General features: G+C 41.5%; 1 protein-coding gene across 1 annotated transcript in view; it reads right to left on the bottom strand.

The window, feature by feature from the left end:
* Positions 1 to 14,120, bottom strand: part of LOC138044790 (synaptonemal complex protein 2-like) — a 44,050-nt gene that overhangs the window by 29,580 nt on the left and 350 nt on the right. The window contains exons 2-5 of the mRNA XM_068891209.1: positions 12,909 to 13,041; positions 11,865 to 12,073; positions 10,392 to 10,416; positions 9,887 to 9,972 (exon numbers count right to left, since the gene is read on the bottom strand). Coding sequence (XP_068747310.1) covers positions 9,887 to 9,972; positions 10,392 to 10,416; positions 11,865 to 12,073; positions 12,909 to 13,041 — 453 coding nt within the window. The remainder of the gene's footprint in view (positions 1 to 9,886; positions 9,973 to 10,391; positions 10,417 to 11,864; positions 12,074 to 12,908; positions 13,042 to 14,120) is intronic.

Below are 14,120 nucleotides of genomic sequence, written 5' to 3'. Positions count from 1 at the left end.
TGCAATCTTTGTAACTGATATTTAGGCAGGCCATATAATAATGCATTACAATAATCTAGTTTCGATGTGACAAATGCGTGAACAACAACTGCTGCTGATTCTTTAGTGAGATACTTCCTAATTCTAGATAAATTCCTGAGATGATAAAATGATGAACTACAGATGCTAGACACATGTGCATGAAAAGACATGTGCTCATCAAAGATAACACCAAGACTCCTTGCCGACTGAGAGGCAGCCACGCTCTCATCACCAACACATAGGGACTGAAAGGATGGAGAGGGAGGATACTTTGAGTGGATGAGCATGACCTCCGTTTTGTCGTGGTTTAGCTTCAATTCATTAAGATCCATCCAACGACAAATAGCAGAAATGCAGTTCTCGACCCTCGATTTAGTAGCGTCCACATCCGCCGATTTGAATGCAAAATATAACTGAGTATCATCGGCGTATAGATGATAATCCAAGCCATAAGATCTTATCACTTTTGCAAGTGGCGCGGTATATAGAAGGTAGAGCACAGGTCCCAGAACTGAACCTTGGGGAACTCCCACGGGAAGATCTCGTACCGTAGAATTCGTCTCATTGATGTGAACAAACTGAGTTCTTTGAGAAAGATAAGAATTAAACCATCGTAGTACAGTTCCTCTGATGCCAAATGATTTCTGCATTCGTGCCAGCAACAAGGTATGGTTAACGGTATCAAATGCCGCCGACAAATCCAATAAAACAAGGAAAACATTCTCGCCCTTGTCCAATGACAGCATAATGTCATTTGTAACGGTGAGAAGCGCAGTCTCGGTGCTGTGGAAAATCTTGTATGCCGATTGAAGAGGCTCATGTAGATCATTTTCGCAAAGGTAGTTATTCAATTGCACAAACACTGTTTTCTCTATCAATTTAGATAGGAACTTTAAATTCGACACAGGGCGAAAGTTACTAAACTGCTCAAAATTTGCATTTAATTTCTTAAGAAGAGGTAATAGCAGCGCAACCTTAAGTTCCTTGGGCAACAATCCAGATGACAATGACAAATTAATCACCCTTCTGAATACAGGAACAAGACTAGAATAGCATTGCCGCATGATACTTACTGGAAGTGGATCCAGTGCGCATGCCTTAATAGTTGAACCTCTAGTCAACCTTAAGACGTCTTCATCTGCTATCATTTCGAACTCGCTAAAGCATGACGTACACTCAAAATCCTCCATAGTGCGCTCCCCCAGATATTCTTTCCTAATCAGCAACTCATCACGAATTCGCACAATCTTGGCACTAAAGAAATCGGCAAAGGCATTCGCGAGTTCTTGGTCACTGTTCGCAGACGGATATCTTTTGTCTTTGTTCCTTTGCAGTAACTTATCAACTGTGCGAAAAAGTAGCTTGCTATTATGGACATTGTCCTGAATAACTGCTGAATAATGCTGTTCTTTCGCCTTATAGAGCATAGCATTTACAACATTGCACTGTTCCAGATAATTCACCCTGTCAATCTCAAAACCAGTCGAACGCCATTTACGTTCAAGCCTTCGCCTCTTTCTCTTCTGGATGGCGATCTCCTCATTATACCAAGGAGCACTTGGTCGAATAACAATAGTGCGAGTTCTTTTAGGTGCCAACCTGTCCAAAGCCTTGCATAAGACCTCATCATACTCCCTAGCCAATGACTCAATACTTTGCGAGACACACTCATCCAACAAACCCGACGATCCAATAATATCATTAAAAGCATCAAAATCAAAACCCTTTAATTTACGAGAGACGACAGTTCTCCTCTCATTTAGTGGTTTCCGTAAATTCAAATTAAAGCAAACAACCTTATGATCCGAGATAAACTGTTCCATGACCGTAACATTCTTTAAGCCTAAGGCACCCTCAGTCTCATTCCTTGTAATGACCAAGTCCAATATATGACCTCGTTCATGGGTGGGTACACACACATGTTGCTTTAAATTGAACAAATCCAGTAGCTCTCTAAATCGTGTCGCGTCCCCATCGGCCTTGTCGTCAATATGGAAGTTAAAATCCCCATATATCAAAAGCTCTTCTGAGCATATTACAGTCTCTTCCAATAGACTAGAAAACTCCTCCAGAAAGACTCCAACTGAAGCACCCCCCGGGGGACGGTAGACAACGATTGCTCTCAAACTCTTACGAGCAACAAAAGTGACATCCATGCATTCAAATGATGTAAAAGAATGCTCACATAACCTTGTTTTAGAGCCAATACCTTGCTTGTAAACAAGGCCCACGCCTCCGCCCCGTCCTACCGATCGTGGGGTGTGCAGGAGACGATAACCATTCGGACAGAGCTCTCCAATAGTCACTTCACTACCTTCCATATGCAACCATGTTTCTGTAATCCCCAACAAATCCACCTTATAATCCACAACGAAGTCTTTAACAATAAGAGTTTTGTTGCATAATGAACGAGCGTTCATAAGGCACGAGGTGAATTCCCTGTTGAACGAAAATTTAGGAGCAACACTGACGCGATCCAAAGAACGAAGATTATGCAAATTAGATCCCTTTGGAAGAGAATGTCGACTCCGTAGGTGTCCATTCTTGACCGTTCGATTTAAAGAAACAATTGTTGTAATCCGACTATCAGGGCCTGGATTCAATTTAAACACCAAGTCGCCCACATCTAGAATAAGATGGAAAGTCGCATTCGAGTTCGCATAGTAAGCACACGGTCTTTTGTGTCGCCTTAACTTGATCTTTAGCGAACCGCGACGAGTGTTTGAGGAGCCCAGTAACGCAGTGAAGCGTCCAAGGAGATCATTGTTAGAATTCCAGGGCAGCCAATACAATAGACCGCAATCAGCATGCAAATGACCATGCAAATGATCGACTAGACTGTCACCTCGGAAAACCAGCGAAACCCAGGATAAATAATCTTCAAATTCAACTCTGAGTCCCTATACCACTGTACTTAAATGTATCTGCAAGAGCAGCACATGCTACTAAACCATCTACTTAGTCCTCAATGGCTGCAACTCATACTACCGTATGCTTTAATGGTCCTCTTGAAGATTTTGATCTATATACACTGTAGCTGCAGCACAATTTTTACTAGAGCACAGTTTTTGTTAAGGATACCAGTGGTTTCAGCTACCACTTTGTAGTTTCTTGGTTTTGTTTGCATGCCACAACCAACCATGGAATATACATGTAGTACATGAACCTGCACAACACACCCACCTGTTGTTTGCCCTCGTATAAATATCGCATGGGAACTTTAGCTAGGCTTCACACTAATTTCCCAGAAATGCACGCCCAATGTTGATACCCAACATAAGATGTCCCTGTAAGTTCAGCATTTGCTACCCACTTCCAAGAGTAACATAAGTGCATGGGTTAGCGTTACTTTCTGACGAGGGTAAATACAGCTCTTCATCTTTACTGGAGGACTGGAGTTTGGGGAACACTTTGTGGCACTTATCAAAATAATTGTGCATCTAAATATGTGCATTTGTGAGGCTTCACAAAATGGGCCTCTGAACCCAACAGTCTGTACACAACCTCCTGTTCCATCAGAGTGATATGAAAGCAGCCTGGTTCCAGACAACAGAGAGATTAAACATCACGTTTACAGCAAAAGTCAGACTAAAATTTGCATTTTTCCAAAACTGGAAGAAACTCGTTTGATATGGGCTCATTTCCTACATGTTAGCCGCAGGTGCATGTATCAAGTAACTTTTCAAAAGAGAGAGACAAGTTAGAATAACATCATTTTCATGCTTTTATGGCAAGCACTACCTTGCCAGCGATCTTGGGCTTGCCCACCTACAACTGCTTTGATTTTTCAGTGCTTTACTCTGACCTCTTAATTTGGAGTCTTTGTGAACCAGAGAGACCATTGCCATGCAAGGTGAGCCATTGTGCACAACCGGCCAAGACAAAGCCTTGGGGAAGACGGTCATCTGTGTTTTTATAGCAGTTCAGGAAGCCCTATGCAAAACCCCGCATGGTGCCTCTTGAGGCCATATAAACACAGCAACAACCAATAACATAGCAAAACAAAATGACACCCAAGGCCCCGCACATGGGAAGTATTGGCCCGCGGTGTGTTGCCATACATGTGTATGAATCACTAGGAAGTATGGATGAATCCTAGAGAGCTACCTAATGCTACCACAAAACACAAAACAGACCAATGCAACCACAAAACCCTCTACCTCCACCCCTCCTCCCACAAATGTCTTCACAAAAGGTATGCCAAACCACTAGCACCTTCCCTACAGTTGGCACCCACCCACAAAGTCTCATGATTTGCCACCGCCCCATACCAAGGCAAAGACAGATGCATCTTCTATCCACTGCCAGTAGACAAGGCCAGAGACCTCACAGCTTACTATGACACTGCAGTCTGAGGCTACTTTCTCCAAGAGAAACGCAAAAGGATGGTGCCCTGGAGCTACCTCTTTGCTGCATGCTAGGCTCAGTGTGTAGGTTCCTTTGCCAGCCACCTACCCCAAAGGCAAACACCCAAACCAGATCCTACCCCAGCCACTCTTGGTAAGTGTTCCACAAAATCTATCCGAGGATCTAGCCTTGTCTGCACCTTTGGTGACATCCCCGTTAAGACCTTTACCTCAGGAGGAAGTTCAAGCACTGATTTCTAAGGCGCCAATCAGGTCTTGTCCACTTGATCCCAGGGATTTTGTCTTGGGCCCCTTCTGTTCAGCTTGTATACAAGGAAACGTTTTGACATCACCAAGACCCATTTACCAGAGGTGCATTATGAGGCTGACAAGACCCAGCTATATCTGTCATTCTGTTCTGATGCAGCTTTTGGCTCTGACGAGGTTATCTCTGCAATGATGAACTGCACTGTGGATATTAGGGACTGGATGATTCCCCATAAATTAATGAATGCAAGCAAGACTGAATCTTACTTGTTGGGTCGCGCCAACAGTTATGCAAGGTTGAGCTTGACGCTCTCATGGTTGGCACATCCCAAGTGCCTTTAGCTTCTTCTGCTATAAGAAATATTGGTGCATGGTTTTAATCTGAACTCAACATGCACACACACATTAACATTAACTATGTAGTGCTTGATACTTTCATCTTTATAACCTAAGGTGCATACGGAAGTACTTGTCACAAGAGACATGTCAGCAACTAGTGCACACTTTTATCACCAGTCGGATCGACTATTGCAATAATCTGTTATACGGTCTGCCTACTAAGGCAGCTAGATAAAATTCAGCGCTTAGAAAACACAGAAGTGCATATAATTTTCAGACTGCCCAAGTTCTGCCATATCACTCCGTCACTTTTTAGCCTGCACTGCTTGCCTGTGCGATATCGAATTTGCCTCTTGACCTTCAAAGCAATACATGGGTCTGCACCCAGCTAAATTAGGGAGTTAGTAGAGGTTGAAGAGAATCAGTTCCATTTGAGATCTACAAATCAACTTCTGGTTTGCATGCTGAATGGAATCACAAAATAGACTCTTGGTGACAGGGCATTTGCAGTCGTAGCTCCCAGACTATGGAACTCCCTCCCAGAAGAGCTGCGAAGCAAGATTGAGTGACGTAAACGATTTCAAATGCCACCTTAAAGTGCCCGTTTTTACCAAAGCATTTTTAACACCTTAGTTGGATTGATCTAAGCTTGCTTCGTTCTTATTTTATTACAATTGTATTTTAATGCATGTGTCATACTGGTCCTCATACTTGGATTTCATTTAGTATTCACTCTCCTTATTTATGACTGTTATAATATTATTTCTTCTAATTTCTTTGTAAAGTGCATTTGATCAAACTATTTGTTAACCTGCCTAATTGAAGTAATAAATCATCATCATTATTATTATTATTATTATTATTATTATTATTATTATTATTATATTATTGTTCCCTCGACAGGAACCCCATTGGTCTCCACACATTGTTCCCCAGTGGTGCTGCTGCAGTTGGAACGCTTACACTCACTGGCACTTACCATTGGAACTTTGGCCTTCTTTGCAAATTCAGCAGTGGCCTTTGCGTCAGACTTGTGCCAATTGCGATAGAATCACGCAATCACCCAAGTGGATGACTGAAGGCTCTTTGCATCATACCACTAAAAGCTCTCCAATGTCATTGGTGAATAGCTCTATTGCCTCAACCTTGGTACACATCCTAGGATGCCCACTGGCTGTTTTATGGTAAAACAATGGCGCACTTCTCAACAAATTTAAAAGTTGTGTACGACAGGCAGAATTGTGGCTAGGAGCAAAGTTGGTGTTGCAAGTGAAGAGTGCTATTGATGGACATGATCTTTGCAGTTATAAATGCTTCTTTGACTGCAGCAAATGATAAAGAACAGTAAGATTGTTCATACTATATAATCTCTATTATGGAATGGAAGATTCTTTGTCAAAATGGACAGCAAACAAAGTCGGTGGAGGTCACAGAAGAATAGCCTACCACAAGGCTCTGTCTTGGTACTGACTTTGTTTAATTTTTACACTAATGACATGCCGACATTCGCTGACATCCGTAGATTCATCTACGCGAATGATCTGTGTCTTGTGACTCAAGGCAAACGTTTTGAAGAGATAGAGAGAAGACTATCCTCTGCCTTAGAAACCTTATCATGCTACTACCAAAAGTGGTTTCTAAACCCCAATCCTGGGAAAACCATCTTAACTGTAATGTCGCCAGGACCCTAAAGATTCAATGGGAAGGCAAAGAAGTGGACAGGACTTTGTCGTTCAAGAGCCACATTGACAAGCTCCTTAAGAAGATCTCTCCTCAAAACAACTTAATTGGCATATTGGCCAATTCGAGCTGGGGAGCAGACCCACATATCCTCCGAACAACATCGTTAGCGTTTTGTTACTCAACGGCTGAGTATTGGGCTGCAGTGTGGTGCCGCTCAGCACATGCTCGCTGTGGTAATGTTGAACTTAATAAAGCCTGTCGCACCATAACCGGTATGCTGAAAAGCACCACTCTACCTGCTCTACAGACTGAGCGGTATATCTCCACCTGAAGTTAGTTGGGAGACAATTTCAAGAGTGGAGTGCAGCAAAAAACTAGGCGACCCAAGGTACCCCCTTCATGATCACGAGGAGGTACCTAGACGCCTCCAATCCTGTCGGAGCTTTGCGACAGTCGACAAGCTCACTGGGAATCCACCACCTTCGTATAGACTATGGAAGTGGAAAGAAGCAAACCCACATTCTGCTAACAGAGCACTGCCAGAACCCAGTGAAAGCCTTCCATCGGGCTCAGACTTGCCGTGTATTGAGTGGGTTAGTCTCAATAGGGCAAGGGCAAAAGTGGGTAAAACTGGCGATAACATGCTCAAGTGGGATTATGCTGCAAATGCAGAGTGCCCATGTAGGGCTGAGACACAGACCATGGAGCATATTATGACATCTTGCCCATGGGGACCATCCTGCACTGACGATGACCTTAGGGTCGTCAACAACACCGCATGCCGTTGGCTTGAGAGATGAAGCAGCAAGGTATGATAATGAGCATCCAAGTGCTGGAAAAAGCTGCAGTAGCTGGGAATGTTCCAATCTGTATGTGAGTATCATGCAACTTTGTCTGTCTTGTGGTTGGCGAAGGCAAATGTTGCCTGTGAGTGGATTTCATGGAATTAACTGACTTAAAAAAAATGATATATTAAAAAAACACTGAAGAGGAAATCATATGGAACTTCTCTAACTGTAAACAACAAAGTCAAAAGGTCATACTTGTTTAGACGTTGAATCTAAACAATTTATTTTACATAAAAAAAGAAGAGATAATATGGAATGACTAATCCCATTCACTAGGAATGGTAAATCTTAAAGAGAAAACTTATCTGCGAGCACTGTGGCTCCCAACTATTAATTGACTCTAAAAACCATTCAAGCATAAAACACAGAATCAAAAAGAAAATCTTACATAAGCCAAGTTTGTCATTTCAAATATCCTTTATCTAATTTAAGATATTATTTTATGTGTGCATTCTGCTTCTTTTGGGCTCCATACATAATTATAATTATGGTGCTTTTACATTGAAATTTCAATAAATATTGCGTTCGCAGGACCTGAATTATCCATACTCCAGTGCAATTGGGTGTTGCAAAGTTTTGGCAGTGGGTCTGTGAGAATTTGCCTCAAGTCTGTGAAAACTTTGAAAAGCGGTAAACGCCAGCGTTTTTGCACTGCTGTTGCGAGGATGGATATGAGGGGTTATTAACATATAAAGTGAACAAATTCATATGATGAGATTGAACACATGAGAATACTTAAAAGTGGGAGGAGATGTAACAAGAAATGTCTGAGCCCCTTACACAAATGAGCGAAACGCGCATGACGAGACTGGCTAGGGCACATTTAGTTTTGGCTAGTGAAATCAGATCTGCCACTAGCCACTAGGCTAGTGAGTGAAAAAGTTTGCCTTGAGCCCTGCTGCCTGGCTTTGGTTAATTGTTGTAGCTCATGGGTTTGCTGCTCCTTTTTGCCCTTCTTTCTCTCGCATTGCTTGCATATACTCTTGCCACTTGGCATCAATTTGCACCTGTGGTAATTTGGCGCGGCATTGGGCATGGCAAACTGTGGACAGGGAGGATATCTGCAAACCTTGGATGATCTCTGGAAGCTCTCTTAGCTCTTGGGAGGAGTTTGGGCGTGGGTTTTCCTGTCTCTCCAGACTCACTTCCATGCTTGACTGAGGGAGGAACTCAAATGGGTTGGGACAGTTGTGGTTGAATTACAATCCTAGACAAATTACATTGGGGCACTAAAAACATGTGCCATTCTCTCTCTTTACCATCTCATTCCTCTTCCACCTCCCCCCACTCACCAGTCAGTGTTGGCCTCAAGGGCAATATTCAGTGAAAATCGGCTTCTATTTCGCTCTGAAAGGCGTAATTACCTCCTTTAGAGATGCTTGTTGAGACCGTCCACACGGCTAGGTGGGATCCAGACTGTTTCTGGACCTCTCTGGCCTGGAAGTTTGGCACTATTGGGTTGTAGACCTTGGTGAGTGTTGTATGGCTGATGGGGTTAGTTTGCACCATTTACATTTGTACACGTACATGTGGTTGTCTATTCTGTTGGCGTTGCTGAGGATGTAAGCATTGTCTTGGGTCCCCCTGTAGCCAGACTGTGGGTTTAGGGTTAGCACCTGCTTTATTATGCATCAGTGTCACAAATTCGTGCCAATTTTGCCGCTCATTTTGTTGAAAGTCAAACATGTTTCCAACAGACCTGTTTATTTTTGTGATTTATACACGCTCTTACACTCTTATAACCCGGTGACATTGTGTGTAGTGTACTTACAGTGCACTACCACAAAAAGTGCGTTGATGCCATAGATATAATGATAATAATTACGAAAATAAACCTCTGAAGAGACAGTTTGTGGTTGCAGAACGAACTGTTCATGAGAGGTACTGTTTTCTTTCATAGGAATTCAGAGTCCTCAGTAACCTTCCAAAAGGAAAACCAACAAGGATGCAACATTTAGGGAGCAAACTGATCAGCATTTTTAGGCAGGGCCACCCTGGACTTTGAATGATAATCCCTAGACTATCAAAATTTTATTTAAGTATAAAGTTGACAAGGAAATAGGCAGACAAACAGAATTGTTTATTGTAACATTTTGCAGCAATAGCTGAATTATAGGTACAGGTCAGCAGTTAACCACAAACAATGATCACAACGCATACACAGTTTTAGTTGGTAGTTTTATGATTTGATCCTGTACAGTGAACTGCAGAGGAGTTGATAATTCTGCTGTGAATTAAGGGAAAGACTGGATTACCCTGGCAGATACCGCTGACAATATTCAAACAGCAACCTCACCTTGATGGTTTACGCTCTGGATCTCACTTTTTACTTCATTTGATAAACTACTTTAAAAGGCCAACAATGTACATTACTATACTTACTTCAACTCTCAGAGGAGTTCCTCTTTCCTCATTCAAAAGAAAGTCACGAATCAGTGCTGGAATCAAAGGAGTCAACTTTGTTTTGCCTATTTGAAAAAACAATTGAGGCTTAGAACATTCAGGCAAAGTTAGAGTCAAAAAAAGTTGTCCAGCGGCCTTAGCCATTTGCATGTATGACCTGCGGCGAGGCCCTCAGGCCTCGCAAAGTGGCTTTGTGGCCTCTTGCTTTCATGTGTCATTCATTCAGCTGATCTTTTCATATCATTTACTGCTGCCTTTTCAAGCGAATCTTGTGGATAAGAAGAGTTCAACCTGAGCTATATGCAATGGGAAAAAATCCCTTCCATATTCAATACAGAACATGTGTTTTAAAAGTAGTTAAAGGGCTCTCTGCAACCAAGTCAGGAATACCATTTGGATGTTGTTGGTCATTAAATTCCTTTTGAACCCAGTTTCTTCACACAAAAGGAATAAAGCTGCATTGATTTCTCTCACATTGACCCACCTTGAGTAGACCTTTCACATGAAGCCTGTTGCAAAAAAAAAAAAAAAAAAAAAAACAGAATCAATTTCTCTGAGATGGGAACATTGAATTTAGTGTACTAAAAGCATCTGTCAGTTGACTCTATCGGCCAAAATAACACCAGACATCGGCATCCATGTTGGTTGATCGCCACTGACACTCGGATGAAACTCTACCGGCTGACATGTCGGTTCGACAGTTCTCAAATGGCTTATATGCTGCGCCCTAGACTTTTTCTTTCAACGCGCAGGCAAGTGTGCAGAGTTCAATATTGAAATCTCTTTAATTTAACATTGATGCTAATAAAAGCACTTTGTTTCACTTAGAGATTTCAAGATTGGAAAGCTCTAGATGTTCAGAACTGTCAGCAACAGGGGTAAATGTGTGTGTGCGGGAGAAGGGGGAAGGGAGATTGGGGCAGAAATGCACACATGCGAAAAGTTTGCAATTACATGTATACCCCACTACTTGATTGGTATCTTGGACGTCTATTGACCGATATAGTGGCAGACAGTCGACTAACACCGAGGGTTGTCCAATATACATGAACTGATACGACCTGTATAATGGCATATAATGAAAAGGAACTTCCTTTTCGCACGACCCGTTCGATTCGTACGAGTCGTACTGGTCGTAAAACAATAGTTTACGAGTCGTACAGTTGGTGAACTGTATATCGTTATAGGGACTTAGTGTATATACAAGTCCACGACTCGTACGACTCATACGGCTCGTGAAACAATGGATTACGAGTAGTACAGTTTGTGAACTGCACATCAGTAGAGCATATATACAAGTCCACGACTCGTACGGGTCGTGAAACAATGGTTTACAAGTCGTACAGTTTGTGAAGCGTATATCATTAGAGAGACTTAGGGTGTATGTACAAGTCCACGACCCGTACGACTTGTATGGGTCGTGAAAGAAGGGTTTACGAGCCGTACAGTTTGTGAACTGCACATCATTGGGGGACTTAGAATGTATATACAAGTCCCCGACTCATACGGCTCGTGAAACAATGGTTTACGAGTCGTACAGTTTGTGAACTGCATATCATTAGAGAGACTTGGAGAGTTTTTTGGGATACATGTAAGCCTTAACAAAAAATTAAATATACAAAATATACTGTGTTTTGAGACGGCTCAACTCTTGCAACAATGGTTAAACCTATTCTGTCACATTCATGAATGTATCTCTTTAAGCCATTATTGGTATTTTATAAGGATCAGCCATAACATTGCCATTATGTGAGGTACAGTTGTGTACATGTAGATTCATTCCTTCCAAATAATGCAGTTTGTAGAAAGTGTCGAAACTGGTTTGAACCTCCTGAAGTGCTACATGTACGTCAGATGTAACCCCTAAGTTACCATGCAAATACAACGAGCTTTAAGTAGTAGCTTTTGTATTACAGCGGTACTTTTTTTTTACAATCTTCACAATCCATGTACTCACATTCAGAAGACGAAACAAGGAAAGTAACATCTCCATAGCATCCGGTGTGCACACAACATCATCATGGAGTACTGTTTCAAGAACATTGGGGATGTAAATTGAAAAAAGAAAACACCATCCACAACGAAGTGTCAATTGGTAATCTATTCCAGTGCAAAAACTACACAATGACGGGAACATTTCAACATGCACGTGATACCTGCTACATACTAGACAAAATTTAACAGAAGAATACATAACAACATCACGTACAGTAGCAAACTCTCTTAATTCTGATCATTCTATCCCTAAGCAAAGTATCCTTGAGTTCACAGATGTTTTATGCCATGACAGGTAAGCAAGAAATGGGTACGAAAGAGAGATGCCTGTAAGTCTCAAATTACCCCCTTTTACCCACTGACACGTGGGAGTGTAGCTGGAAAAATTTTACTCTGTCTAATGCCAGATGATTTTACTCGTCAACTGGCGGAGTCCAAGGGTGTTTGATGTGTCAATGGGTTAATATATATTATTATATGACTACTGTAGCTCAGTGAGTGGGCAAGATGAACCAAATCGCGCGCTGTGATTGGCTACCTGAGTGGGCAAGATGAAGCTATCTTGCCCGCTTGGGATTTCTCACTTGGTCCCACAAGATCAAAGATAATTTTTTGGTGTTTGAAGTCATACAGTGTATAATAAATCTTTTATTGACCAAGCTTGTTCTGTCAAGATGGCTGGATATTGGCCTCGTCCTTTTTTTGCGTGTTTATGGACCTCGACGAAACACACAAAAAAAGAACTTGGCCGATATCCAGCCACCTTAATTGACCTTATGCTTAGTCAATAACCCATATGTATTATAACCTGACCATAGAGGACAACTTGTGGCTGAGGTAAATTTGCTAAATTTGTCAATGCACTAAACAATATCGTCAACTATCCAAACTATAATAAATTGTATTTATATATCCCAAGAAAAATGCCCATAAAAGCCCATTCAAACACCTTTACACAATCTTAATGCATCTGCGTATGTAGTATAGCAGAAAATAATTTAGAATGGTATCATAAGATGAAAGTCCAAGTCAAAGAGCCGGTCAAGGGTGGCAGTATCTGTTTCACTTAGGTTTCCAATGACATCAGTAACAGTTTGGAAGCAGTCAGTCACATGTGCTATGTGTCCTGCACTTAGCTCCTGAGGAAAGGTAAAAATGGTAAAAGTTAATAAGGTGACAATTACGTAATACTGAAAAACTAGGACTTTGTTCCTTCATTAATTAAAAATAATGGTGAGACATCACCAAATAAGGCAAAAAGCAGATTTCAAAGAAACAAAAACTGGGATAACATCAGAGTAGCTGCTATGCAATATGACATAACAAATAGTCACATTGTGTAACAAAGTAATGACAAGAACCTGATGTGTAAAGAAGTTCTACAAAAGTAAAGTGTATAATAAGGGTGTTTTGAGGCCATTTGAAGCCATTATATGAGACAGTTGTGTGTATTGATTCCTTCCATATACACCTGACTAGTGTAATACAGTTTACATAAAGCATTGAAACTGGTTTGAGCCTCCGGAAGTGCTACACATGTATGTCAGATGTACAAGTGTCCCCATGGTAAAAACAGGGATCTTAAATCCATGCAATAAGTGCAAATATGCTGTTTATCTGTTGCATACACAGCCAACATATTATATCGTGGGAACTAGTCCTGTCTTATACTAGGATTTCATGTAGGATTCTAAACGCCTAGTTCCTCAGGATTTATGTATGTATCGATATTTAAGTAAGGCGTTATGCTCTCGTACGAATTACCTATAATTATTTGTGTGATTTTTCCGGAAGGAAATGTTTTGTGCGCCAGCGAGTGGCCATGTGTTGGTAGTGCCACGCAAAGTGAACATTAATAAAAAATTTTCGGTGACCGAAAACTACGAGTAGTTTACTAGAAAAGAGCAGCTAATAAACTGAGTGATTTAGAAATAACACAAAATTTTCAGTGGTTCTAACAACATGAGCCTTATCATTATAAATCCAGGTGTGCACTTGCACCCTTGATGCAACACTGAAGCATCGAGCAAAGAAACAGCACAAAAAAAAAAAGAAAACACTAAATGATCAGTGGCATTCGGTGCACCTTGACCACCAGTTAATACTGCAACTGCAGTGCCCATTGCAAGCAACAATTACAGTGCGATGGTACCTTGCCATGGCCACCTAACAAGTTTTTTACAAATTATCTGCCAATCAGGGTGTGCGAATTTCATTG

Source organism: Montipora capricornis, chromosome 4 (genome assembly GCF_036669925.1).
Source record: "Montipora capricornis isolate CH-2021 chromosome 4, ASM3666992v2, whole genome shotgun sequence".
NCBI classification, from domain to species: domain Eukaryota; kingdom Metazoa; phylum Cnidaria; class Anthozoa; order Scleractinia; family Acroporidae; genus Montipora; species Montipora capricornis.
The sequence above is the reverse complement of the archived record's forward strand: the minus strand, read 5'-3'. Positions and strand labels throughout refer to the sequence as shown.